The sequence below is a fragment of the Myxocyprinus asiaticus genome, chromosome 44 (genome assembly GCF_019703515.2).
Source record: "Myxocyprinus asiaticus isolate MX2 ecotype Aquarium Trade chromosome 44, UBuf_Myxa_2, whole genome shotgun sequence".
NCBI lineage: Eukaryota > Metazoa > Chordata > Actinopteri > Cypriniformes > Catostomidae > Myxocyprinus > Myxocyprinus asiaticus.
In genome coordinates, this window is record NC_059387.1 from 8,933,268 (window position 1) to 8,958,429 (window position 25,162).

The 25,162-nt window shown below is 38.4% G+C and overlaps 2 protein-coding genes across 6 annotated transcripts in view; one reads left to right on the forward strand and one right to left on the reverse strand.

Moving 5' to 3' along the window:
• LOC127434273 (WD repeat-containing protein 37) overlaps positions 1–5,510 on the reverse strand; it is a 67,184-nt gene extending 61,674 nt beyond the window's left edge. The window contains exons 1-3 of one of the 5 annotated variants that reach the window (XM_051686892.1): positions 5,318–5,510; positions 4,414–4,515; positions 1,732–1,908 (exon numbers count right to left, since the gene is read on the reverse strand). In XM_051686892.1, coding sequence (XP_051542852.1) covers positions 1,732–1,869 — 138 coding nt within the window. In that variant the 5' untranslated portion in view covers positions 1,870–1,908; positions 4,414–4,515; positions 5,318–5,510. The other 4 variants (XM_051686890.1, XM_051686889.1, XM_051686888.1 and 1 more) reach the window with 4 other exon arrangements.
• A 2,322-nt stretch (positions 5,511–7,832) lies between these two features.
• On the forward strand, positions 7,833–11,835 carry LOC127434274 (isopentenyl-diphosphate Delta-isomerase 1-like). Its single transcript, XM_051686894.1, has 5 exons — positions 7,833–8,196; positions 8,674–8,846; positions 8,939–9,031; positions 10,542–10,672; positions 10,858–11,835. The coding sequence occupies exons 1-5, from the start codon at positions 8,060–8,062 to the stop codon at positions 11,173–11,175; spliced, it is 852 nt and encodes a 283-aa protein (XP_051542854.1). The 5' UTR covers positions 7,833–8,059; the 3' UTR covers positions 11,176–11,835.
• Positions 11,836–25,162: the final 13,327 nt, after the last annotated feature.

Below are 25,162 nucleotides of genomic sequence, written 5' to 3' on the forward strand. Positions count from 1 at the left end.
TTGACTTGGCCTCCAAATTCCCCAGATCTCAATCTGATTGAGCATCTATGGGATGTGCTGGACCAACAAGTCCGATCCATGGAGGCCCAACCTCGCAACTTACAGGACTTAGAGGATCTGCTGCTAACGTCTTGGTGTGAGATATCACAGGACACCTTCAGAGGTTTTGTGAAGTCAATGCCTCGACAGGTCAGAGCTGTTTATGTCCCCACATGAGGGGGACCTACACAATATTTTAGGCAGGTGGTTTTAATGTTGTGGCTATATATATACTCAGTGACCACTTTATAAGGTACACTTGTACACCTACTTATTCATGTGATTATCTAATCAGCCAATTGTGTGGCAGCAGTGCAATGCATAGAATCATGCAGATACGGGTCAAGAGCCTCGGTTAATGTCTGAGTGGGTTTGAGTCATACATTTTGTACACTGATAGATCGCTAATCTGGTTAATGATTAAATGCATTGAGCACTGCTGTAGTTTATGTAACAACACACTCCACATCAGAATGTAATTTTTTTAGCGACAAGAAATCAAATTCCTAGTCAAATTAGAATTATATCTTGATTTGGCAATGTATCTTATATGTAATCACAATTTTTAAAGATATGGCCAGAAGTGTAGTTCACCAATAACGTTAGAACGCCCACTAGAGACTCACAGTACAGAAACTAGGGACATCAAGTGATAAAGTTGCTGCATGTGTGTACGGGGCTTAAGGCTACGGTAATTCAGATAAACCCTCTGTACAATTGTAGTGAGCAGAATAGCATCTCAGACTGCACAACATGTCGAACATTGAGGTGCATGGGCTTCAACAGTGAGTTCCACTTCAGTCAGCAGAAAGCTGAGGCTTTAATGGGGGTTCAGCATACCCAAAAAAAAAAAAAAAACCTTATGTAATTTGCACCCTGGCTACTTCTATTAAACAAACTACATTCTTGCATTGTTTTTGCATGATAAAGATTGTCAAACTTCTTTACTGGAATTGGAAATGTGAAACCGTCGCCTGATCTAGTGATTTACGTGAGTAGAAGCATCTCTTATCATTAACATACTACAGTAATATTTGCATACTGATAACAGACCTGTTTAAGACAAATGTGTGTTAGACTATCTGAATTCCATGGATACATTACAATATTCAATCAATGGAGAAACTACTCATTGACAGAAATGCTTAACTCATGCCATTGGTATTCACCACGTATTGCTTGGACTTTGACATTACATTTCTATCACGACACCACTGTTCACACCTTTGTACACATCCAAACCTGACTGAATCTCTCTCAGTAAAGACTCTGAACAAGTCAACAGCAGCTTCCTAGATATTTCCAACATGTCTATTGAAATACTTTCCTGAAACTCTCACTGAAAAACAACTTAATTAAAAAAAATATTGGTAATATCTTACAATGAGGTTCTATATGTTAACATTAACATACATAATGTTCTTTATGGTAACAATATTCAACAAAACATAATGCATGCATATCCCAGCAGTCAAGACTTGATGTTTACAAAAAAAGAAAAAATTCAAAAACAATGTCACAGAACTGGCTTGGTGTCATTTCTGAGTGCACACCTAGGGATGACAGCATGCTTCTTACAATGTTTTCTTTTAGCGTTTGTAACCACAAACTTCAACCCTGGATCTATCAAGTGACTTATGATCATACTAGTTTACATGAGTGTTTAAGCAACAAACAAACAAAAGTCCCCACCTGTCCCTCCAGCATGTCTCTCTGCATGCCTGGTCTGTCCTGCTCCGTGCTGTTGGTCCTCCGAATGGAGAGACTGTGCGACTTGCGCTTCTGTTTGACTTGACGGGCGGCTGCACTGTTTCCACTTTCAACAGGCATCACTCCTCAGTGACGTCCCGATGCACTTCCTACCTGAAACTAAGCAAACACATGGCAGGGTTTGCCCCGTTCCACTGCAATGGATGAAAATAATGGGAACTTTGTTGTATACTATACAGTATCACCTATTCCTGGATGTAATGTGTAAATAACAAGCTAAATATTGAAAAGGAGGCGAATAAGTAGTCTTTGTCGATGAAAAACTTGAGGAATTTGCTGTCTTTGCTCTAGGTGTTGATTTAATACCAGTTAAGCGTACATCATAATAATGATGATGCTATAAAATTCTGAAATACTGAACAGGTGAATCTGACTCCAATTGAATGTCATAGTGAATGTCACGAAAACCATAAAGAATATCCAGGTAACATGTCATCTTAATAAAAAATAAACCAATTATAAATTAGATTTTGTACAAAGTTTGTGTTGTGACATTTTCATGACAATTAAGCCTCCTCCACCAACTGACTGTAGCCTACTGCAATCTGAATTTGCAATCTGAACAACAAAAATATGTATATATAATTTAAATTGTAAAGTAGATTTTGTAAACTGCAAATATATGTATTGATCATGGTTAGGCCTGTCGCGATTATTAAATAATGGTCTGATTGCGGTTATTTGATCTAACTGCGGTTATCGTGCACTTCAAATTACAATCACACGGCCAACTAAGGGAATTTTAAGCGAATATATAAATCCATCAATAAAAATATATAAAGAGCAGCTCCTGTCCAGCAGAGCGCGTGAACCGCTTTGGAAGCGCTCCGATGCGTGCGCCATCAGTAGAGGCTCGAGACACACTGCCGCGACAATATAAACAAACAAATATAAACTTTGATAGCGCTCCGGCTTCATGGCAAATGTTATCGGCCATAGCAGGTTCATACACACAGTGTTAATGACACTGTGAAATTAAAGTTATAAGTATTTAGAAATACTTTAGAAATATTTTGATGTTTAAAACATTATTTTTCACATCATTCGTACGTTTTTTAAGTCTTTAAAGGAAATCATATCCCTTTTTATTATTTGATTTATATATTTGAAGTTAAATATGTAAAAATGACTTCTTAAGGTGTATGAAGCACACATGCACCTTAAGAAATATGACAATTAATCGTGAAAGCCCTAAAACAGACAATTAATCGTCATAGTCTCAATTATTTGTTTGACAATTAATTGCCAGCCAAATTTCATAATCGTGACAGCTCTAATCATGGTAGTATTTGGTGTACTGAATTTATATTATTAAAAAGTGAAAGAACAGAAAGTTGTTCATTACTGTATTACAGTAATTTGAATTATTTTTTTATTTTTATTTTTTTGCTTTAAAGTATCAAGTAGATTTTTTTTTCAGATTACAGTAGCGAGAATGAGATTTTTCCACATTACAGTAGCAAGAATTAGACTTTTTTCAGATTACAGTCATGTCAATGAGATATTTCCGCATTACAGTAGCGAGAATTAGATTTTTTTACAATAATGTAAATTTGATTTTTCTGCATTAGAGTTGCGAGAATGGGATTTATTTTATTTTTTTGAATAACAGGAAGAGATTTTTCCATATTAAAAATCTGTGACATTTTTTACACATTACAAAAGTGAGAATTACATTTTTCTGCATCACAGTAATGTCAATGAGATCTTTCCACATTACAGTAATGAGAATTATATTTTTTCAATTACAGTATAGTGAATGAGATTTTTCCACATTACAGTAGCGAGAATGAGATTTTTTTTTTTTGCATCACAGTATTGTGAATGAGATTTTTTTATTTTTTTTGCATCACAGTATTGTGAATGAGATTTTTTTATTTTTTTTGCATCACAGTATTATGAATGAGATTTTTTTTTTTTTGCGTCACAGTATTGTGAATGAGATTTTTTTTTTTTGCATCACAGTATTGTGAATGAGATTTTGTTTTATTTATTTTTTTTTGCATTACAGTATTGTGAATGAGATTTTTTTTTTTTTTTTTTTGCATTACAGTATTGTGAATGAGATTTCATTCGCTACAGTAGTGAGAATTTAACTTTTTTTTTTACATTGCAGTAACGACAAGGAGATTGTTTTCACATTACAGTAACAAGAAATGTATTTTACATGACAAAAATTGACAATATGGGGAGAAATGTGCTTATCTGTGATGAAAATAATGTCACAGGCCTAATGCAAAAAAATGCATTTTAAGACCTAAATGGTCTCAAAATAGGCTTCATTTTCTTTATTCATTACTTTATATTCATGTTTTTTCTGTAGGTTTTGGGGTGAAAAATCTTTTGGACCTTTTTTCTTAATATTCACTCAACACCTTATTTGCAGATTTTAGCACAGGTGATGGGTGGCATTTTAATGTAACACAAATATGTTAGGGGAGTTCATGAAGTGTCAAAATTAAAAGTTAAATTCACTATCAAAAAAGCAAGCAAGCCATTATCCAAAACAACATACAACAGAAAGTGTCAGCTTCAGCATCTTAAATGTATATGAAAAAAATAAATAAACTGTAAATAAAGGACATGCAAAAGAAAAACAAATACCAGGTATGGAGAGCACTGAATGATATACAAAGCAGACACATCCTCAGAGGACCGCTTAAAGTGATGAAGATCTCAGCAGGGGCCCGGGGCCACAGTCCAGCACTGAACAAAACAACACCATCTATCGGTTCACAAACATGAGCATGAAGAAAGGAAAAGCTGCAGGCATGGAGTGCATTACAGCATTCTCACTACCTACAATAACATGGAGGAAGATGTGAACGGATGAATGGAGGGAGAAGATAAAACAGATGGGTATTAGGCGATCATGTTAGTGGGATTGAACCTTTGCAACTCAAATAAAATGAATAAAAATCATGCATTAAGTATGCACCTGCAGCGTCATAAACTATACCTGTGATGTCATGCAATCTAATTTTGCTGAATGCAATTCTCCCCAGATGGAAGTATTAACAAAGACTTTAATAAAAACCAATGATCCCGGTGGAGTAAGCAGACATTAAAGGGGACATATCATGGAAAACAGCATATTCCCTTCTTCTTCTTTTTTTTTTCTTTCTTTCTTTTTTTATTAATAAGATTTCAATGTACTATGTAGGCAAACTCTAACCTCCCTTTAAAAAGTACTGTGGTGGTGCCATGGAAAAGTGATGGCAACTATGGTACTAAAAACAAACATATACTACTATAAAGAGCCTGATCTGTCATGTACTGATCATTAAACACACTTCTCAGCAGTCTGATGATGCAAGGTCAGCTGGCCTGCTCGCTTTCTCACCACTAACACAGTCAAATATGATCAGCCTAAAAGAACTGCTGTGATATGCGTTTAACAGCAGTTGTATGTTTTTTTTTAAAGACAAATAGAGGCTGTAGTTCATCTGTAATCAGCTAATCCTGCATTATCACAAACATCCGCGCCTCAGCCCTCAATAACACTCACATTTCGCAGCGCTTCAGATGATCTGAGCGTGTCTATCATTCGCTGATAAAGGGATGGCGCGTGTTTGAGTCCTCCAGCATTGTACAAACACACACTGAAGGTTTCTGTCAGGAATTCAGCGGGATTTTAACACTCTGGTGTTTTTATCAAGCCCTAGACTGTCAACCATGTGTGAAGCAAGAGAAAATGAAACCACAACTGACAGGCCTCCAACCGGATGTGGAATTTCAAAATAAAAGTTTCAATATTATTACTTCCCCCCACCCCCAACGAAAGCAATGCATCAACTAAGAAAATGACAGTAAACAACTGAAAGTAAAACTATTTTTAAAATCCAAAAATGTTAAAAATATTGTTAATATTCTCTAATACATGATTATTACGTATAGAAATAAGCAGCCACCAAAGAAATGTATTAATTTCTAAAATATGTGCATTTCTATATTTAAATTTTAGCCATTTTTAAACAATTATGCTTAATTTTTATATAAAATATAAAACAGCTATTCTTAATATAAATACTGCACAGTGCCCATAAACTATTTTTAAAAGTGTGTGTTGGTGGGAACCATGCAATAATTATTTAAAGAATATTTTTTTTAAAAGACAGGGTAAAATGTCGTCAGTTTATTATATTTAAGTATTAAAGTATTGTATTCTTTCTTTCTTTATTATTCAATAAACATCAATATTATACATGTTTGCATAATTGCAAATATGTATAAATATTCATACAGGACACAAATCATAAGAAGAAAAGAAAATAAGAAACAAAACGGCAGTTGGAGGTAATAATATATCAAAGAAAGTAAAGGTACAAAAACAGCATTTATAATTCAAATAAATACTTTATAAAGCTCACAAATATAAATACTTTGTGTATATATATATATATATATATATATATATATATATATATACACACACACACACACACACACACACACACACACACACACACACTGGCAGTCAAAAGTTTGGAATAATGTACAGCTTTTGCTCTTTTATTCACCAAAGTGGCATTCAACTGATCACAATGTATAATCAGGACATTAATAACGTGAAAAATTACTATTACTAAAATTTACTACATTTACTTAAACTTCAAAGTGTTCTCATCAAAAAATCCTCCACGTGCAGCAATGACAGCTTTGCAGATCCTTGACATTCTAGCTGTCAGTTTGTCCAGATCCTCAGGTGACATTTCACCCCACACTTCCTGTAGCACTTGCCATAGATGTGGCTGTCTTGTCGGGCACTTCTCACACACCTTACAGTCTAGCTGATCCCACAAATGTTCAATGGGGTTAAGATCAATAACACTCTTTTCCAATTATCTGTTGTCCAATGTCTGTGTTTCTTTGCCCACTCTAAACTTTTCTTTTTGTTTTTCTGTTTCAAAAGTGGCTTTTTCTTTGCAATTCTTCCCATAAGGCCTGCACCCCTGAGTCTTCTCTTTACTGTTGTACATGAAACTGGTGTTGAGCAGGTAGAATTCAATGAAGCTGTCAGCTGAGGACATGTGAGGTGTCTATTTGTCAAACTAGAGTCTCTGATGTACTTATCCTCTTGTTTAGTTGTACATCTGGCCTTCCACATCTCTTTCTGTCCTTATTAGAGCCAGCTGTCCTTTGTCTTTGAAGACTGTAGTGTACACCTTTGTATGAAATCTTCAGTTTTTTGGCAATTTCAAGCATTGTATAGCCTTCATTCCTCAAAACAATGATTGACTGATGAGTTTCTAGAGAAAGCTGTTTCTTTTTTGCCATTTTTGACCTAATATTGACCTTAAGACATGCCAGTCTATTACATACTGTGGCAACTCAAAAACAAACACAAAGACAATATTAAGCTTCATTTAACGAACCAAATACCTTTCAACTGTGTTTGATATAATGGCAAGTGATTTTCTAGTACTAAATTAGCAATTTAGCATGATCACTCAAGGATAAGGTGTTGGAGTGATGGCTGCTGGAAATGGGGCCTGTCTAGATTTGATCAAAAATGACTTTTTTCAAATAGTGATGGTGCTGTTTTTTACATCAGTAATGTCCTGACTATACTTTGTGATCAGTTGAATGCCACTTTGGTGAATTAAAGTATCAATTTCCTTCCGAAACAGCAAAATCTTTACATTATTCCAAACTTTTGTCCACCAGTGTATATATATATATATATATATATATATATATATATATATATATATATATATATATATATATATATATATATATATATTATTATTATTATTATTATTATTATTATTTTCATCTTTTTCATTTTTCGAATAATCAGTTAAGCCAAATAATACATTCCAACGATGGAAAAAAAAATTCTTGAACACCGAATGTTTTAAATAAATGTAATCAAAAGTAATTTCGTTATGAATGCAATGTCTTTCAAACAAACAAACAAACAAATAAACCTAGAATACGGCTTCCCTGAATATTGACCAATCCGAAGACCTCTTTTTCCCAAACAACCAATCAAAATCGTTCATACATGACGTCAGTTGTTGGCGGAGAGGCTGTAGTGCCGTGACTCGTGACAGATTAGCAACGCTCGCTCATTTCTTTCACTATTTTCCGTGTGCTTTATGACTGATCCGCACATTGAACACTATCGCTGCAGTAGTGTAAGTGTGTTTAGCGCTGGTTTATTGTGGAGTTGTACAACAGTGCGCAGGTTGATTGTGGTGTGATGGCGTGTGTTTAGTGTGATTGGTCTGTAGTGAGTCTGGTCATGGTGCGTTTGTTATGGGCGGCGCGCAGACACGCGTTGAGCTGCAGATCAGCTGCTGCGCGGCTCATGAGACTCAATACACCCGCAGCAGCAGAGTCTCCACATTTACCTGTTCTACAGCACACAACTCTATACAGGTGAGAGCAGATTATTATATTACTATATGAGCGAGTGATCATACAGGGCCTTAGTCTTCTGACCTTTTAATCTGAATGTTTTTAAAGTGTATTGCAGTATTCTAACTCAATTTAGGTCAGTGTGTGTTGACTGTATTCATTATAATTACGTTACATTTAATATTTTACTTATTTATACTGCATATAAAGTGTGTTAAAGTGCTTAATCTAAGCCAGTGTGTTCAATTGTTATTCGGTTATTTTGTTTAACTTATTTTGTGTTATATAATTTATGCAGTTATTAAATATGATGTTTAATTATTATTTAGTTAATATTATTTGTTAATTATGTTTAAAGTCTGAAGGTTAGTGTGTTTGATTAGTTATATCTAATTTAGTATTATGTGTAATTATGTGCATTTTCATGATTGTATTCAATAATTAGTATGTAAAATTGTGTAGGTGAATGTGTTTGACCGTGTCTGTGTGTTTTTGCAGTCAGGTCAGACGGTTCAGTTCACCTGTAAGGATGCCGGAGGTTAACATGGATAATCTGGATGAAAAGCAGGTGCAGTTGCTCGCAGAGATGTGCATTCTCATCGACGACAATGACAAAAAGATTGGAGCTGACAGCAAGAAAAACTGCCATCTCAACTCAAATATTGACAAAGGTACGGTATTTTCATGATATTTTACTCATTCTATGTTCTCTGAATTTTTCATGGTCATACATTGAGTTATATCCCTTCTTCCTCACCTGCAGGTTTATTGCATCGAGCGTTCAGTGTTTTCTTGTTTAACAGTGAAGAAAAGCTGCTCTTACAGCAGAGATCTAATGCCAAAATAACTTTTCCAGGTGAGTGCCGTTTATATCTCATGCTTTCATGACGTTACAGTTCCACAATTTCCCTGCTTTTCACAGAGTGAAACAGTGTGAACTGACATAACTGCTTGCACAGCTTATGGTAAAAAATTTTAAACTCTTGTCTGATCTATCAAACTATTGATTTATCCAATGAAAATGCTCTAGAATATAGTCAAAATTATTCTACCATACATTGTAATATAAGAGTGTTTGCAAAGTCCTAAGCAAATGTTCTAAGGTAAAGATAAATGCAAAAGCAGTAAAGCTGCAAGAGGCTATGCATTACAGTGATTTTACCATGGTCTAAGTGCTCTGAGTGCAGTTAGACTCAATGTAAAGAGTGAGATGGGAAGTAATGCTTCTATAAATTGGTGACAACAGCAATATGATAAGACACACATTTCAATGAGTAATAAATGTATTCATTTTAATAATCAGGATTACCAATTTGTCCTGCAAGTAATACAGCTCATTAGTCTAACTGCAGGATCTTTATGGTTGTTTTATTAAAAAAAAATTAAGGTACAAGAGGCTATGCTAAATTGTAAAAAAAGTTGTGGTTTAAGGGTATATATATATATATATATATATATATATATATAAAGAGTAATATATTTCCATAAAAACATTAAGGCCACAAGTTTCAATTAGAGCATTATTTTTTTTAGCTTTAAGTGTCATCCTTCTACAGAGCCCTGTAGAGTTTCCCCCCCGTCTAAACTATTTTGAAGAAACACAAAGACAAACTATTGCTAGGGAAAGCAAAACGTTTTGTGAGGGAATGCAAAAAATATTTAGAAGGAATGCGAAACGCTTTGCGAGGGAACACAAAACTGTTTTGAGGGAATGCAAAACAATTTAGAGGGAAAGCTAAATTATTTTGAAGGAACGCAAAGGCAAACCATTGCGAGGGAACGCAAAAATAGTTCAACGGAACGCAATACTATTTAGAGTGAACGCAAAACATTTTGCAAGGGAACGCAAAAATATGTAGATGAAATGCAAAACTATTTCGAGGGAATGCAAAACGCATTGCGAGGGATCGCAAGAATATTTCGAAGGAGCGCAAAACTTTTTGTGAGGGAATGCAATACTATTTAGAGTGAACGCAAAACCATTTGGAGTGAACGCAAAAGATTTTGCGAGGGAATGCAAAAATATTTAGATGAAACGCAAAACTGTTTCGAGGAAATGCAAAACGCATTGCGAGGGAACACAAAACTATTTCAGAAAATTAATTCCCTCTCTGTCCTCTAACGGGCTCCATTTCCTTTAGCTTGAAGATAGTACATAACATGTAAACTAAGGCTAATAGTTCCTGTATATACTGTGCAGTGATGTACAATGTGATACATAGTGATTAGGAGTTTTGCATCATAGCTTTTACTATATTGTGTATTTAAGCATGACTGTGACATTGTACTGACCAATCAACTTCCAGGACAATCAGTCTTATAACTCATAAAACTAATGTTCAGTCTTGTTTGCTATTTTTTTCAAGGCTGTTTCACCAACACCTGCTGTAGTCACCCACTGCACACTGCCAGTGAACTGGAGGAACAGGACGCCATTGGGGTCAGACGCGCCGCACAGAGACGACTGCAAGCTGAGCTGGGCATTCCCATGGATCAGGTACTAATACAGAACAAAAAAAAAAAACATGTGAATGAGAGAGCAAGTGAATTAGCTTTTAGTTTTGTGTGCAATACATCAGGCTGTCAGTTAACAGAATGTGGGTGTGCCATCTGAGACTTGTTCCAGAAGTCTGTATGTACTGGTTTAATATAGGTTACTTCTTATCCCACACTTTCCCCCAGGTGCCTCCAGAAGAGATGACCTATCTGACCCGGATCCACTACAAAGCCCAGTCCGACGGCATTTGGGGCGAGCACGAGATCGATTACATCCTCTTCATGCACAAGGATGTGATTCTGAATCCAGACCCCAATGAGATCCAGAGCCACTGCTATGTTTCCAAAGAGGAATTGAAGGAGATCCTGGAGAAGGCCAAGAGGAACGAGCTGGAGATCACGCCCTGGTTCAGCCTCATTGCTGAAACCTTCCTCTTCAAGTGGTGGGACAGTCTCCATAACCTCAAACAGTTCATCGATCACGACAGGATCCACCACATGTAAACTGAGTTTTCTGAGGGCTTAGTTACTAACGGACACTTAAACGGTTATTAGTCTACAAGATCAGTGTGAAAGACTGTTTGATCGTGAGGTGCTTTGCTGGTTTGAAAACAAGTGTTGGGCAGCCTTTGTCTGTAAACGGCTGGGCAAGGAGCAGGCTTTGTCGTCATTATTAAAGGGATAGTTCACTCAGAAATTAAATTCTATCATTATTTACTCTCATGTTGTCAGGCAGAATATTATCTTCAGTTCCCATTCACTGGAAAAAATAGCAACATCAGCATTCTACAAAATTTCTTCTCTGGTGTTCCTCAAAATAAATACATTTATTCAGGGTTAGAATGGCAGGAGGTTGCTTATGTGATGTCAGAATTTTCACTTTTAGGAGAACTATCCCTTTAAAGATAACCGATTACCACTTCAGAGACATAATGGTAACGATGCTGCATAGAGTTTGGAGCATTTTCTGTTTTTGTTATTTTCATACAGATGAATTAAGGACAAATTGCTAACATGCACTTTGTTTTTGTCTGAAGTGCCTAGTTTCATATGTGAGACTAAGCTTTTGAGAGAATGTTTTGTGTAGATGGATCTATCAGGTGTACAATGATGTTAAGTGATTTTTAGAAAATAAAAATAAAAGTTGGTTTCTTTATAGTCTTACACTCATTTCAGCCCATCTATTGCACCTTTTTTGCAGAGTGAATAATGGCAAATTGCAATCCTGATGATAACATTTTAAATAAATATAAATATATATTTATAATATACTGTAAAATTGTATACTTTATGAAAGAGATAATGCACAGTCATTTGGCATAAAGACCAGCTGATTATACATTATCCTGCTTATAACATGGATACTTGCCTACATTTTGTTTATAAATAGACATGAAAAATTGATTGCAAATGTAATATTTTTTTTTTTACTATGTGAGAAGAAAGAGACCACAGAGTGATACAAGAGATGGAAACTAGCACATCTTTGTAGGAATTTGGTTGACAAAATATTTGACCTCAGAATGCCACAGCTGACCAATCAGAATCAAGTATTCCAGAAAGTTGTGTTTTGAAATATTTATAATCTAGGCCTGTTTATAATATAACCTGTATAATTTACAAATCCAATATACATGTTAAATATAACAAAGAAACTGTTTAAAATAAATAACACATTAAATCATGTTTGATAACTAATAATTTTGAAATTATATACTGTGCGCGTATATATATATATATATATTACACAAACACTGGTGGCCAAAAGTTTAGAATAATGTACAGATTTTGCTGTTTTGGAAGGAAATTGGTACTTTAATTCACCAAAGTGGCATTCAACTGATCACAAAGTATAGTCAGGACATTACTGATGTAAAAAACAGCACCATTACTATTTGAAAAAAGTCATTTTTGATCAAATCTAGACAGGCCCCATTTCCAGCAGCCATCACTCCAACACCTTATCCTTGAGTAATCATGCTAAATTGCTAATTTGGTACCAGAAAACCACTTGCCATTATATCAAACACAGTTGAAAGCTATTTGGTTCATTAAATGAAGCTTAACATTGTGTTTGTTTTTGAGTTGCCACAGTATGCAATATACTGGCATGTCTTCAGGTCAATATTAGGTCAAAAATTGCAAAAAAGAAACAGCTTTCTCTAGAAACTCATCAGTCAATCATTGTTTTGAGGAATGAAGGCTATACAATGCTTGAAATCACCAAAAAACTGAAGATTTCATACAAAGGTGTACACTACAGTCTTCAAAGACAAAGGACAACTGGCTCTAATAAGGACAGAAAGAGATGTGGAAGGCCAGATGTACAACTAAACAAGAGGATAAGTACATCAGAGACTCTAGTTTGACAAATAGACACCTCAAATGTCCTCAGCTGACAGCTTCATTGAATTCTACCCGCTCAACACCAGTTTCATGTACAACAGTAAAGAGAAGACTCAGGGGTGCAGGCCTTATGAGAAGAATTGCAAAGAAAAAGCCACTTTTGAAACAGAAAAACAAAAAGAAAAGTTTAGAGTGGGCAAAGAAACACAGACATTGGACAACAGATAATTGGAAAAGAGTGTTATGGATCTTAACCCCACTGAGCATTTGTGGGATCAGTTAGACTGTAAGGTGCGTGAGAAGTGCCCGACAAGACAGCCACATCTATGGCAAGTGCTACAGGAAGCGTGGGGTGAAATGTCACCTGAGTATCTGGACAAACTGACAGCTAGAATGCCAAGGATCTGCAAAGCTGTCATTGCTGCACATGGAGGAGTTTTTGATGAGAACTCTTTGAAGTAGTTTAAGAAGTTCTGATTTTTTTTTTTTTCAAATTGTAAAAGTCATTTTTTGCATTATTAATGTCCTGACTATACATTGTGATCAGTTGAATGCCACTTTGGTGAATAAAAGTACCAATTTCTTTCCATAAGTGTACAATCTGTACATTATTCCAAACTTTTGGCCGCCTGTATGTATGTATGTATGTGTGTGTGTGTGTGTGTGTGTGTGTGTGTGTGTGTGTATATATATATATATTCCTCTGTTCATACTTGGTCTCTTTTCCAGTAGGTGGCAGCAAATCACAACAAGTGCCTCATAACATTCTAAGAAATATGGTCAAATTCTGAATTTTGTTATGATTTTCATGATTATTTGGGGACTTTTCTTCATTACTTGGCATTGATAGTCCTCCTAAAGCCACGGCAATGAATCTAATAGGAGCAGAATGGGTTGTAAAATACTTAATTTAATACAAATTTTAGCTGAGCATGTTTAACCTCTAATTGCATAATTTCCTTATACCTAAAATACATTGCTGGGCACACCATAGAAGACATTCAAATCATTATCTAAATATTACAGCTGCTGTGAATGGAAGAATCCCTTTGATTATGTACATGGGTCTTCCATTTGAGAGTGTTCATAGGGGATGGATGAAGTGAAGAAGAGGTTTCTGAGGGTGCTTTCACCAAGGGCATAGTTTCCAGGGGAGATGGGGGGACGTAACACCCCCCCCCCCCCCCCCAAAGACAAGCAAGTACAAACTTTGCTTCTTTCCAGGTTTAAATGAACAACATAATCACAAAGGATGATAAAGTGGATGAAAATTCCCATAGACTTACACTGAAGGAGAGAACCCATCCATATCTAAGGACCAGAATATCATAGCAAGTTGGTGGTGGGCTCAACTGACTTGGACCAGTAAGCAGCTGGTCTATAATACAACACATTATATACTGTAAGTAACTGTACAGCAAGGCCCTGGCAACCGCCTACAACACCTTAGCATTGTGGCGGTAACTTTTGCATGTGCAAACACCACTCTAAGCCGCTGCTTGTCGGTCAGCAGAGTCCTTTTACATTTAAATGTCAAGATATCAGATTACATGGACAGACACTGTGAATGGCTTTCTTCGTTTCCATAGCAAAAGATTTGCTTCGTCAGTCACTAGATGCAGAATTTATTTGATATTCTTTTGCATTTGAGATCATATTAGAACAAATGATTTAAAAGCAAGCCATATGCATAACATTTGTGACACTATAAGTATAAAATATATATATGCATTATTATTATATTATTATATAAAAGAAATATGCATTTCTTTACAATACCGTGAATGCAGAATTGAGCACCCAAGTCATATTTGACATGAGTCCCTCCTTAAATGTGAGTCTACTGTATATGAAATTCCTGGGGATCATCCAGCAAGTGAAAATCATACGTCTGATCACTTAGATAAGCAATAGCTCAATGTTTAAATCACTAACCCACCATATGAGCAATAGTAATAGTGATGCTTGTCTTAGCAAACACCACTTATAATTGCTTAAAGATGATTTTGTTTTTTCTATGTAAATGTATATGTATGCTATGAGTACATTATGTATAAACATACATCTTTACAATCTCTAAATTGTCAGCACACCTGCTCTGATTACAATCTATCTGCCCTGCTCTATTTGCACTGCTAATTGATTTTCCCACCATGATAAGCAGATTAAATTAATATCTTGCCCACTCTATCAGTCGGCATGTTCTGCTTCACTATCTCTGTCTCATCATAAACTCTTTTATTATACTGTGGCAATATAAGCACAGATCTTTTTTCTGTATACATTTGTCAGAATAAGGACAGCGATAACTGAGTATTCTGTTTCAGCTCCCTTGAGAGGCATGAAAAGAAATAAAGACAAGCACAAGACACTGCAGATACATGTGTACCCATCTCTAGAGTCTGCAACAACAGAACATGCTGCTGAATATGGTAAATTTGGCCAAAAAGGAGCATTTACTTCAAAAAGTCTACCACCTTCTGGGTCATTCTCAGAAAATGGTGTCATTTATGCTAATGCTTTGCTATTTTTATCATTTTATTTGAAAAAGACTTACAGTCTTGCAAAGAACCAATAGTCATTTATCATGACTGACCTGAAGATACATTATTTCCACCCTGTCACAGTAAGTTTGGAATTTACACTGGCGGCCAAAAGTTTGGAATAATGTACAGATTTTGCCCTTATGGAAAGAAATTGGTACTTTTATTCACCAAAGTGGCATTCAACTGATCACAATGTATAGTCAGGACATTAATAACGTGAAAATGTGAAAAATTTGAAAAAAACTACTTCAAAGAGTTCTCATCTAAAAATCCTCCATGTGCAGCAATGACAGCTTTGCAGATCCTTGGCATTCTAGCTGTCAGTTTGTCCAGATCCTCAGGTGACATTTCACCCCACACTTCCTGTAGCACTTGCCATAGATGTGGCTGTCTTGTCGGGCACTTCTCACGCACCTTACAGTCTAGCTGATCCCACAAATGCTCAATGGGGTTAAGATCCATAACACTCTTTTCCAATTATCTGTTGTCCAATGTCTGTGTTTCTTTGTCCACTCTAACCTTTTCTTTTTGTTTTTCTGTTTCAAAAGTGGCTTTTTCTTTGCAATTCTTCCCATAAGGCCTGCACCCCTGAGTCTTCTCTTTACTGTTGTACATGAAACTGGTGTTGAGCAGGTAGAATTCAATGAAGCTGTCAGCTGAGGACATGTGAGGTGTCTATTTCTCAAACTAGAGACTCTGATGTACTTATCCTCTTGTCCTTTGTCTTTGAAGACTGTAGTGTACACCTTTGTATGAATTCTTCAGTTTTTTGGCAATTTCAAGCATTGTATAGCCTTCATTCCTCAAAACAATGATTGACTGATGAGTTTCTATAGAAAGCTGTTTCTTTTTTGTCATTTTTGACCTAACATTGACCTTAAGACATGCCAGTCTATTGCATACTGTGGCAACTCAAAAATAAACACAAAGACAATGTTAAGCTTCATTTAACAAACCAAATACCTTTCAACTGTGTTTGATATAATGGCAAGTGATTTTCTAGTACTAAATGAGCAATTTAGCATGATTACTCAAGGATAAGGTGTTGGAGTGATGGCTGCTGGAAATGGGGCCTGTCTAGATTTGATCAAAAATGACTTGATTCAAATAGTGATGGTGCTGTTTTTTACATCAGTAATGTCCTGACTATACTTTGTGATCAGTTGAATGCCACTTTGGTGAACTAAAGTATCAATTTCCTTCCTAAACAGCAAAATCTGTACATTATTCTAAACTTTTGGCTGCCAGTGTGTATACTTATGAGCAAATCATTAAAAGAAATATGCAAAAACTATGCCAAAAGATGAAAAAACATGTTTTGCGGCAACTCTTTAACATTATATTAAATATTTCGGGGCTGGATGTTATGGGTTGAAGGTGCATAAATTATGCTAAAATTATGGCAATAGATGCAAAAACATTGTAACGAGGTAAGGGATGGGCAAGGAGGAGGCGGGAACCGGCTAAACAGTTAACGTAAAGTTTAATGATAAAACTTAACATAAAACAAACATAAACAAACACAGACACACATGCAACGCAGCCATGTGCATCTCTCCCTCGAACTGGCGCATCCGGCTAGTCTTTATCCCCCTCCTGGCTGATTAGCCCGATTCAGGGCCGGCCGTGTGTCCTCATGGCCCGGCCCCGCCCTCCTCCTCATCACAAACATGTTTTGAGGCAACTCTATTACATTATGTAAAATATTTCAGGGCTGTTCATCCCGAGGTAATTGGAATAGGCTCCAGCACCCCTGCGGCCCTACAGTATACAGTATACTGTAGGAAAAGTTGGTTTAGAAAACTGACTGATGGATGGATTGCAGGGCTGAATGTTATGGGTTTAAAGATGCAAAAATGATGCCAAAAGATGCAAAAACATGTTTTGTGCCAACACTGTTAAATTATCTAAAATATTTCAAGGCTGTTGAGCCCGAGGTAGCTGGAATATATTGTACCCTACACAGGACCGAGGGGGAGGGGGGAACAAATTATTTAAAATCAGTGCTTTGTTGTGGTTTGTTTTTTCATGTTATTGTTTTATTGTTATTGTTGAACTATTGACCTTGTCAAGGCCAATAAAAGTGTAAACATAATTAAATACTGATAGAGACTGCATGAGAAACTTACCTCTGTTTAGACCCCAAAATTATATATATATATAATATGAGAAAGAGCAAAGCATTATTTTAAAGGGTGAAATTTCACAGATAAACAGGTTTGAACAGAAAGTGAGGAACAAAGACAAATTCTACATTTACTCAGTAAATGTGTAAAACACTAAAATACATTTCAATACATTTTTTTTTTTTTTTTACTATTCTATATAACCTATTAAAATGTATTGGTGATAATAAATGGGGATGAAAAACAAACATTTAAAAATAAAATTAATGATTTATTTTTTGTTTGAATTTCACACTAATCAAAGTTACATTTATCAGATAACGTGACTAAGTATTCTAATATCAGCAGTAAGACACGGGGACACACTTACTTCACAAACTGCACAGTTTTCTGATAGTATAACCCTTTTTTACTTGACTCAAACTCAGGCTGAATGTTTACAGGGGAATTTACCAAAGCTTATTGGTTAGATTTAGCTAGTAGTGTCATATGTTTACCCAATGACTCATGATGAGTCCTTAAAACTCGACTAGTGCATAATTGAGAAGAACCTAGTCTCAATATGTTATGACTGTTGTCTACAAGTTGTTCCTTTTTGCCGAGCCTTCAGCTCTGTATCCATTCATCTTCGAGAATAAGAGTGGATGGAAAATGGGTCTCAGTGGTGGCCTACTGTGCTTTAAGACTGTGACATATTTGCTTTGACACTTCCATCAGCACGCTCTGCCAAGACTGACTTGCGTGGGATATGTCTTATAGTGTTAGTGTTTGCCACACATACTTACGCTTCGGGCCGCAGGCCTCAGTATAAAAGAAAAAGGTTGAAATAGTGTAAAATACAGATATGCATTGTGCTACATAGTATGTTTACACCTCAATAGGGAAGCTCATATATATTACTTGTGTAAATGTGACTGTGGACACACACCCACACAAGATATCTAGTAATTAAGGTTAGTTCCCCTGTATTTTGTCGTAAAGCTATTATAAGATGACTCATGCACACAAACAAGCATGCATGTAGACCGGATGATGCATACGGGTGGGTGTCCAATCCTAGATTCAAGAGTAGCGCACTTCTAAACCTGGCAGAGACGAAGAGATTTTTCCCCATCTAAAAGCAAACCAAACAAACATGACCTAAAACCCTATTTTTCACAAATAGGGCATACCTAGATGTCATCTGTGAAGTGACATCAAGGTGAATAATCTTTTGACAGAACTAGGACTGGGTGACATATCAAAAACATTTACCATAAATTTGCTGTTGTTTTGTTGCTGATATAAAATTAATACAAATTCTGAATTTTGTTATGATTTTCATGAGATTTTTATTTGGCCATTAAGTATCCTAAAGGGCAGAAGGACAGTTTTGCACTTGCTCCTTTTACCACAACTTACAAGCATAAGCACATTAAAGAAGAGCTATTATAACCTTGTGTCACCACAAGAAATACCAAATAAAAATCACTTCTAGTGAATAAAATAAATGATTTTTGCTTTTTTGTTGTCATTTAGACCAATAATGAAAAATAAAAAAACTAATAATAATTGACAATGAGAAGTATGAGGTAATGTACAGTAGGAAATGTATTGTGTAATATTTTAGTTAAAGGCATAGTTCACTAAAAAATGAAAATTCTCTCATCATGTATTCACCCTCATGCCATCCTAGATGTGTATGACTTTCTTTCTTCTGCAAAACAAAGATTTTTAGAAGAATATTTCAGCTCTGTAGGTCCATAAAATGCAAGTGAACAGTGAACAAATCTTTGAAAATATGGCAAAAAGGAAATAAAGGCAGCATAAAAGTATTCAATATGACTCCATTGGTTAAATCCATGTCTACTAAAGTGATATGAAAGGTGTGGGTGAGAAACAGATCTTTCATGAAAAAAACTACAGAATTCCTTCATGAAAGTCCCTTCCACAAGACCGTTAGTAAAATGTACATAAATTGGTCACTTTCATTGGTCACATTTACAATCACATAATCATGATAGGCCATTTGTTTTAAAACCTGTGGGCCATATCTTCATGTTGGCAGAGAGAGGAAGACTGTGGCTTTATAAATCCTTCCCACGAGCCACCCTGACTAACATACAGTACATCTCTCCTAACTGCCAATAACAGGGTGTGAGGCCTGAATACATCCACACATTCCATCATTACTTAAGTGCACGCAATAATTCATGTCAGTTGAATCAGTAACATGAAGCAGACTCAAATGTATGAAAAAATCCCAGATACATATTGAAGGAGGGACCTGATCCATATCCAGATTATCCCAGAGACTTGAGGATGGGCTCTACCTACAACACCCTAGCAACCGAATAGCAACGTGCTAAGAACTATTCAGAATACTTTAACGACCACATAGCAATGCCCTGGCAACCATTCAAAACACCCTAACATGTCTGCAAGCACCCTTCATGCAGTCTCTGTCTAGATGTCATGTTCCCTGAAGTACAGATCCATGCTGAATGCATTCTCCCTTTAACCCAGTGGAGATAGAAACAGAGAGAAAAGTGAGAGCGAAAGAAGGGGGGCAGAAGGAGAGAAATAGAAACATAGTGACAGAAGGCCCAAGAGATGCAGAGAAAAAGAAGAAAAGTAGCAGAAATGTACTGCTTAGTTGTTATCAGCCAATCCCAGACAGCTGAGCTGCAGGAATATGTGCCTTCACAGCACAATCCCACTGTAATTACCACTGACAGACAGAGATGCCCACACAAACTCCCACAGCAGCACAGCCACAGCATGAAACAGACACACACCCCTGCCTCCTGCAGTATGATTGTCTGTTTTTCTTCGAGCAGAGCATGGAACTGGCCCAGCACTCAGTGGGTGGTCCACCTCGTGTCACTGTTGTCCGGGGAAGCCCAGCTTGCAGCCCACCAACTACCTGCATCCAACCTCCTGGTGTACGAAGATCTGAAGAAAGCCATCCTGCAATGGGTCGGCCGAAGCGCAGAGCAACAACTGCAACACTTCCGCTCGCTGATGCTTGGCGAGCTCGGCCACCCGTTTGCATTCGCTTGACAGCTCCGTGACACCTCCTAAAGGTGGCCGCAGGCTGAAGATCGTGACACCGAGGAGATACTCGATCTGGTGGTACTGGAGCAGTTCATCATCCGGCTACCGAAAGGACAGTGGAATGTCAACTGGTGAATCCACTAGCCACACCAACAGAGCCATTGTGCCCCCTTCCATTGATCGAGGTCCCCTTTGAAAGAATTTGTATGGACCTTGTTAGGCCATTAGAATGGACAGCATGTGGATATCGCTTTGTGTTGCTTCTGGTGGACTACGCAATGCGATATCCTGAAGCAGTGCCTCTGCGCAACATTTCCACGCAAGGTGTTGCAGAGGCACTCTTCAGAATGCCTCAGCTTGGTCGAATGATTTAATCAGACCCTGAAGAATATGATTCGGAAGTTCGTGCACGAAGACGCTCGAAATTGGGACAAGTGGCTCGAACCCCTATTATTTGCATTACGAGAGGTCCCGCAAGCCTCCACTGGGTTCCCCCATTCAAATGACTGTACGGGCATCGACCGCGCGGCATGCTCCACTTCCATGGTAGGCCATTTGTTTTAAAAATTGAGAAAACAGGTTTTTTTTAGAGGGCCATATCTTCATGTTGGCAGAGAGAGGAAGACTGTGGCTTTATAAATCCTTCCTACGAGCCACCCTGACTAACATACAGTACATTCCTCCTAACTAACAATAACAGGGTGTGAGGCCTGAATACATCCACACATTCCATCATTACTTAAGTGCACACAATAATTCATGTCAGTTGAATCAGTAACATGAAGCAGATTCAAATGGATGAAAAAATCCCAGATAGATATTGAAGGAGGGACCTGATCCATATCCAGATTATCCCAGAGACTTGAGGATGGGCTCTACCCACAACACCCTAGCAACTGAATAGCAACATGCTAAGAACTATTCAGAATACTTTAACAACCACATAGCAATGCCCTGGCAACCATTTAAAACACCCTAACATGTCTGCAAGCACCCTTCATGCAGTCTCTGTCTAGATGTCATGTTCCCTGTGGTACAGATCCATGCTGAATGCATTCTCCCTTTAACCCAGTGGAGAGAGAAACAGAGAGAAAAGTGAGAGCGAAAGAAGGGGGGCAGAAGGAGAGAAATAGAAACATAGTGACAGAAGGCCCAAGAGATGCAGAGAAAAAGAAGAAAAGTAGCAGAAATGTACTGCTTAGTTGTTATCAGCCAATCCCAGACAGCTGTGCTGCAGGAATATGTGCCTTCACAGCACAATCCCACTGTAATTACCATTGACAGACAGAGAAGCCCACACAAACACCCACAGCAGCTCTGCCACAGCATGAAACAGACACACACCCCTGCCTCCTGCAGTATGATTGTCTGTTTTTCTACGAGCAGACGGCGGGAGCATGGAACTGTCCCAGCACTCAGTGGGTGGCCCACCTCATGTCACTGTTGTCCAGGGAAGCCCAGCTTGCAGCCTACCAATTACCTGCGTTCAACCTCCTGGTGTACGAAGATCTGAAGAAAGCCATCCTGCAATGGGTCGGCCGAAGCGCAGAGCAACAACTGCAACACTTCCGCTCGCTGATGCTTGGCGAGCTCGGCCGCCCGTTCGCATTCGCTCGACAGCTCCGTGACACCTCCTGAAGGTGGCCGCAGGCTGAAGATCGCGACGCCGAAGAAATCCTCAATCTGGTGGTACTGGAGCAGTTCATCATCCAGCTACCAAAAGGACAGTGGAATGTCAGCTGGTGAATCCACCGGCCACCCCAAGAGCACCATTGCACCCCCTTCCATAGATCGAGGTCCCCTTTGAAAGAATTTGTATGGACCTCGTCAGGCCATTAGAATGGACAGCACGCGGATATCGCTTTGTGTTGCTTCTGGTGGACTACGCAACACGATATCCAGAAGCTGTGCCTCTGCGCAACATTTCCGTGCAAGGTGTTGCAGAGGCACTCTTCAGAATGCCCCAGCTTGGTCAAATGATTTAATCAGACCCTGAAGAATATGACTCGGAAGTTCGTGCACAAAGACGCTCGAAATTGGGACAAGTGGCTCAAACCCCTATTATTTGCAGTATGAGAGGTCCCGCAGGCCTCCACTGGGTTCCCCCATTCAAATTACTGAACGGGCGTTGACCGCATGGCGTTCTCCACTTCCATGGTAGGCTATTTGTTTTAAAAACTGAGAAAACTGATTTTTTTAGAGAGCCATATCTTCATGTTGGCAGAGAGAGGAAAGACTGTGGCTTTATAAATCCTTCCTATGAGCCACCCTGACTAACATACAGTACATCTCTCCTAACTTCCAGTGACAGGGTGTGAGGCCTGAATACATCCACACATTCCATCATTACTTAAGTGCACGCAATAACATGAAGCAGGCTCAAATGGATGAAAAAATCCCAGATACATATTTAAGGAGGGATCTAATCCATATCCAGATTATCCCAGAGACATGAGGATGGGCTCTACCCACAACACCCTAGCAACCGAATAGCAACATGTTAAGAACTATTCAGAAGACCTTAACGACCACATAGCAATGCCCTGACAACCACCCAAAACACCCTAACATGTCTGCAAGCACCCCTCATGCAGTCTCTGTCTAGATGTCATGTTCCCTGTGGTACAGATCCATGCTGAACGCATTCTCCCTTTAACCGCGTGGCGTGCTCGATGTCCTATGGGAAAACTGGGAGGAAGGACCTTCAAACAGCAAAAATCAAATTCAATATATTCTTGACCTGAGAACTGCACACACTGGGGCAATTAACAGAGGAGAATTTGCTCCAGGCTCAAGAACATCAAACCTGGCTGTATAATAGGGATACTCGACTACGGGAATTGACACTGGGAGTTAAAGTTCTTGTATTGCTCCCCACATCAAGCTCTGAATTACTCGCCAAGTGGCAAGGACCATTTGAGGTCACATGGCAAGTTGGGAAATCAATTATGAGGTGAAACGAACGGATAGAGGCGGAGCACATCAGATTTACCACCTCAACCTCCTAAAACTGTAGAGAGAGGTGGTCCCTGTGAGTTTGGCAATGGTGGTTCCGGAGAGGGAGGAGCTCGGAATGGAGGTGAACTTAAAAGCCATGATCGAGTCACCCCAGTCAATTGTGGAGACCACCTTACCATCCCAAGTCAAGGAGGTTGCTAGGTTGCAATGAGAATTTTCCGACATGTTCTCGCCTCTTCGAGGTCGTACGAATCTCATAGAGCACCATATCAAAACGACCCCAGGGGTAGTGGTATGTAGTCATCCCTACCGATTACCCGAGCACAAAAAAGAAGTGGTTCGTGAATAATTAAATGCCATGCTGGATATGGGGGTAACAGAAGAATCCCACAGTGACTGGGTCAGCCCAGTAGTTTTGGTTCCTAAGAGTGATGGCTCGTCTGGTTCTGTGTGGATTATAGAAAAGTCAGTGCGGTGTCTAAATTTGATGCATACCCAATGCCTTGGATTGATGAGCTGATCGATCGGTTAGATGCGGCTCACTTTTATTCGACACTGGATTTAATGAAGGGATATTTGCATATCCGCTTAACTCCCATGTCCTGTTAAAAGATGGTATTTTCCACACCGTTTGGATTACACCAATTTGTGACGCTTCCGTTCGGTTTGTTCCGGGCCACGGCTACGTATCAGCGACTCATGGACAGAATCCTCAGACCGCACGCTGCTTACACCACTGCCTATCTAGATGACATCGTCATTTTTAGTAATGATTATCAGCAGCACCTGCAGCATCTGAGGGCTGTCCTGAGGTCATTGACTCAGGCGGGACTCATGGCAAACCCAAAGAAGTGTGCAATTGGGTGATTGGAAGTACAGTATCTGGGCTTCCACTTGGGTCATGGGCAGGTGTGGCCCCAAATTGATAAAACCACAGCGATTGCACTCTGCCCGAGACCTAAGACCAAAAAGGAGGTGAGACAGTTCCTGGGGCTGTCTGGCTATTATCGCAAGTTTGTGCCTAATTATTCAACTGTAACCAGCCCGCTGACTGATCTGACTAAAAAGGGGCACCAGATCTGGTCCAGTGGACAGAGCCGTGTCAGCAGGCATTCATGCGGGTGAAGGCTGCACTGTGCGGCAGGCCGTTATTGCACTCTACCTGACTTCACTCTTTATCTTGCAGACGGATGCATCAGACAGAGGGGTGGGAGTGGTACCTTCCCAGATGATGGAGTAGGAGGAGTGCCCTGTGCTGTACATTAGTCGAAAGCTCTCGTTGAGAGAGACTAAGTACAGCACAGTCAAGAAGGAGTGTTTGGCCATCAAGTGGGCAGTCCTCATCCTCCGGTACTATCTGTTGGGGCATGCTTTCACCCTCTGTTTGGACCACGCCCCACTCCAGTGGCTCCATCGCATGAAGGATACCATGCCTTTTAAGTTCGAGGAGGTCCACAGGGGGGCGCAGATGGCTGTTGT

Coding starts and splice junctions, on each gene's coding strand:
- LOC127434274 (XM_051686894.1), top strand. CDS start 8,060: ATGGTGCGTTTGTTATGGGCGGCGCGCAGACACGCGTTGAGCTGCAGA. Junction 8,847..8,938: donor CAACTCAAATATTGACAAAG/GTACGGTATTTT, acceptor CCTCACCTGCAG/GTTTATTGCATCGAGCGTTC. Junction 9,032..10,541: donor TGCCAAAATAACTTTTCCAG/GTGAGTGCCGTT, acceptor ATTTTTTTCAAG/GCTGTTTCACCAACACCTGC.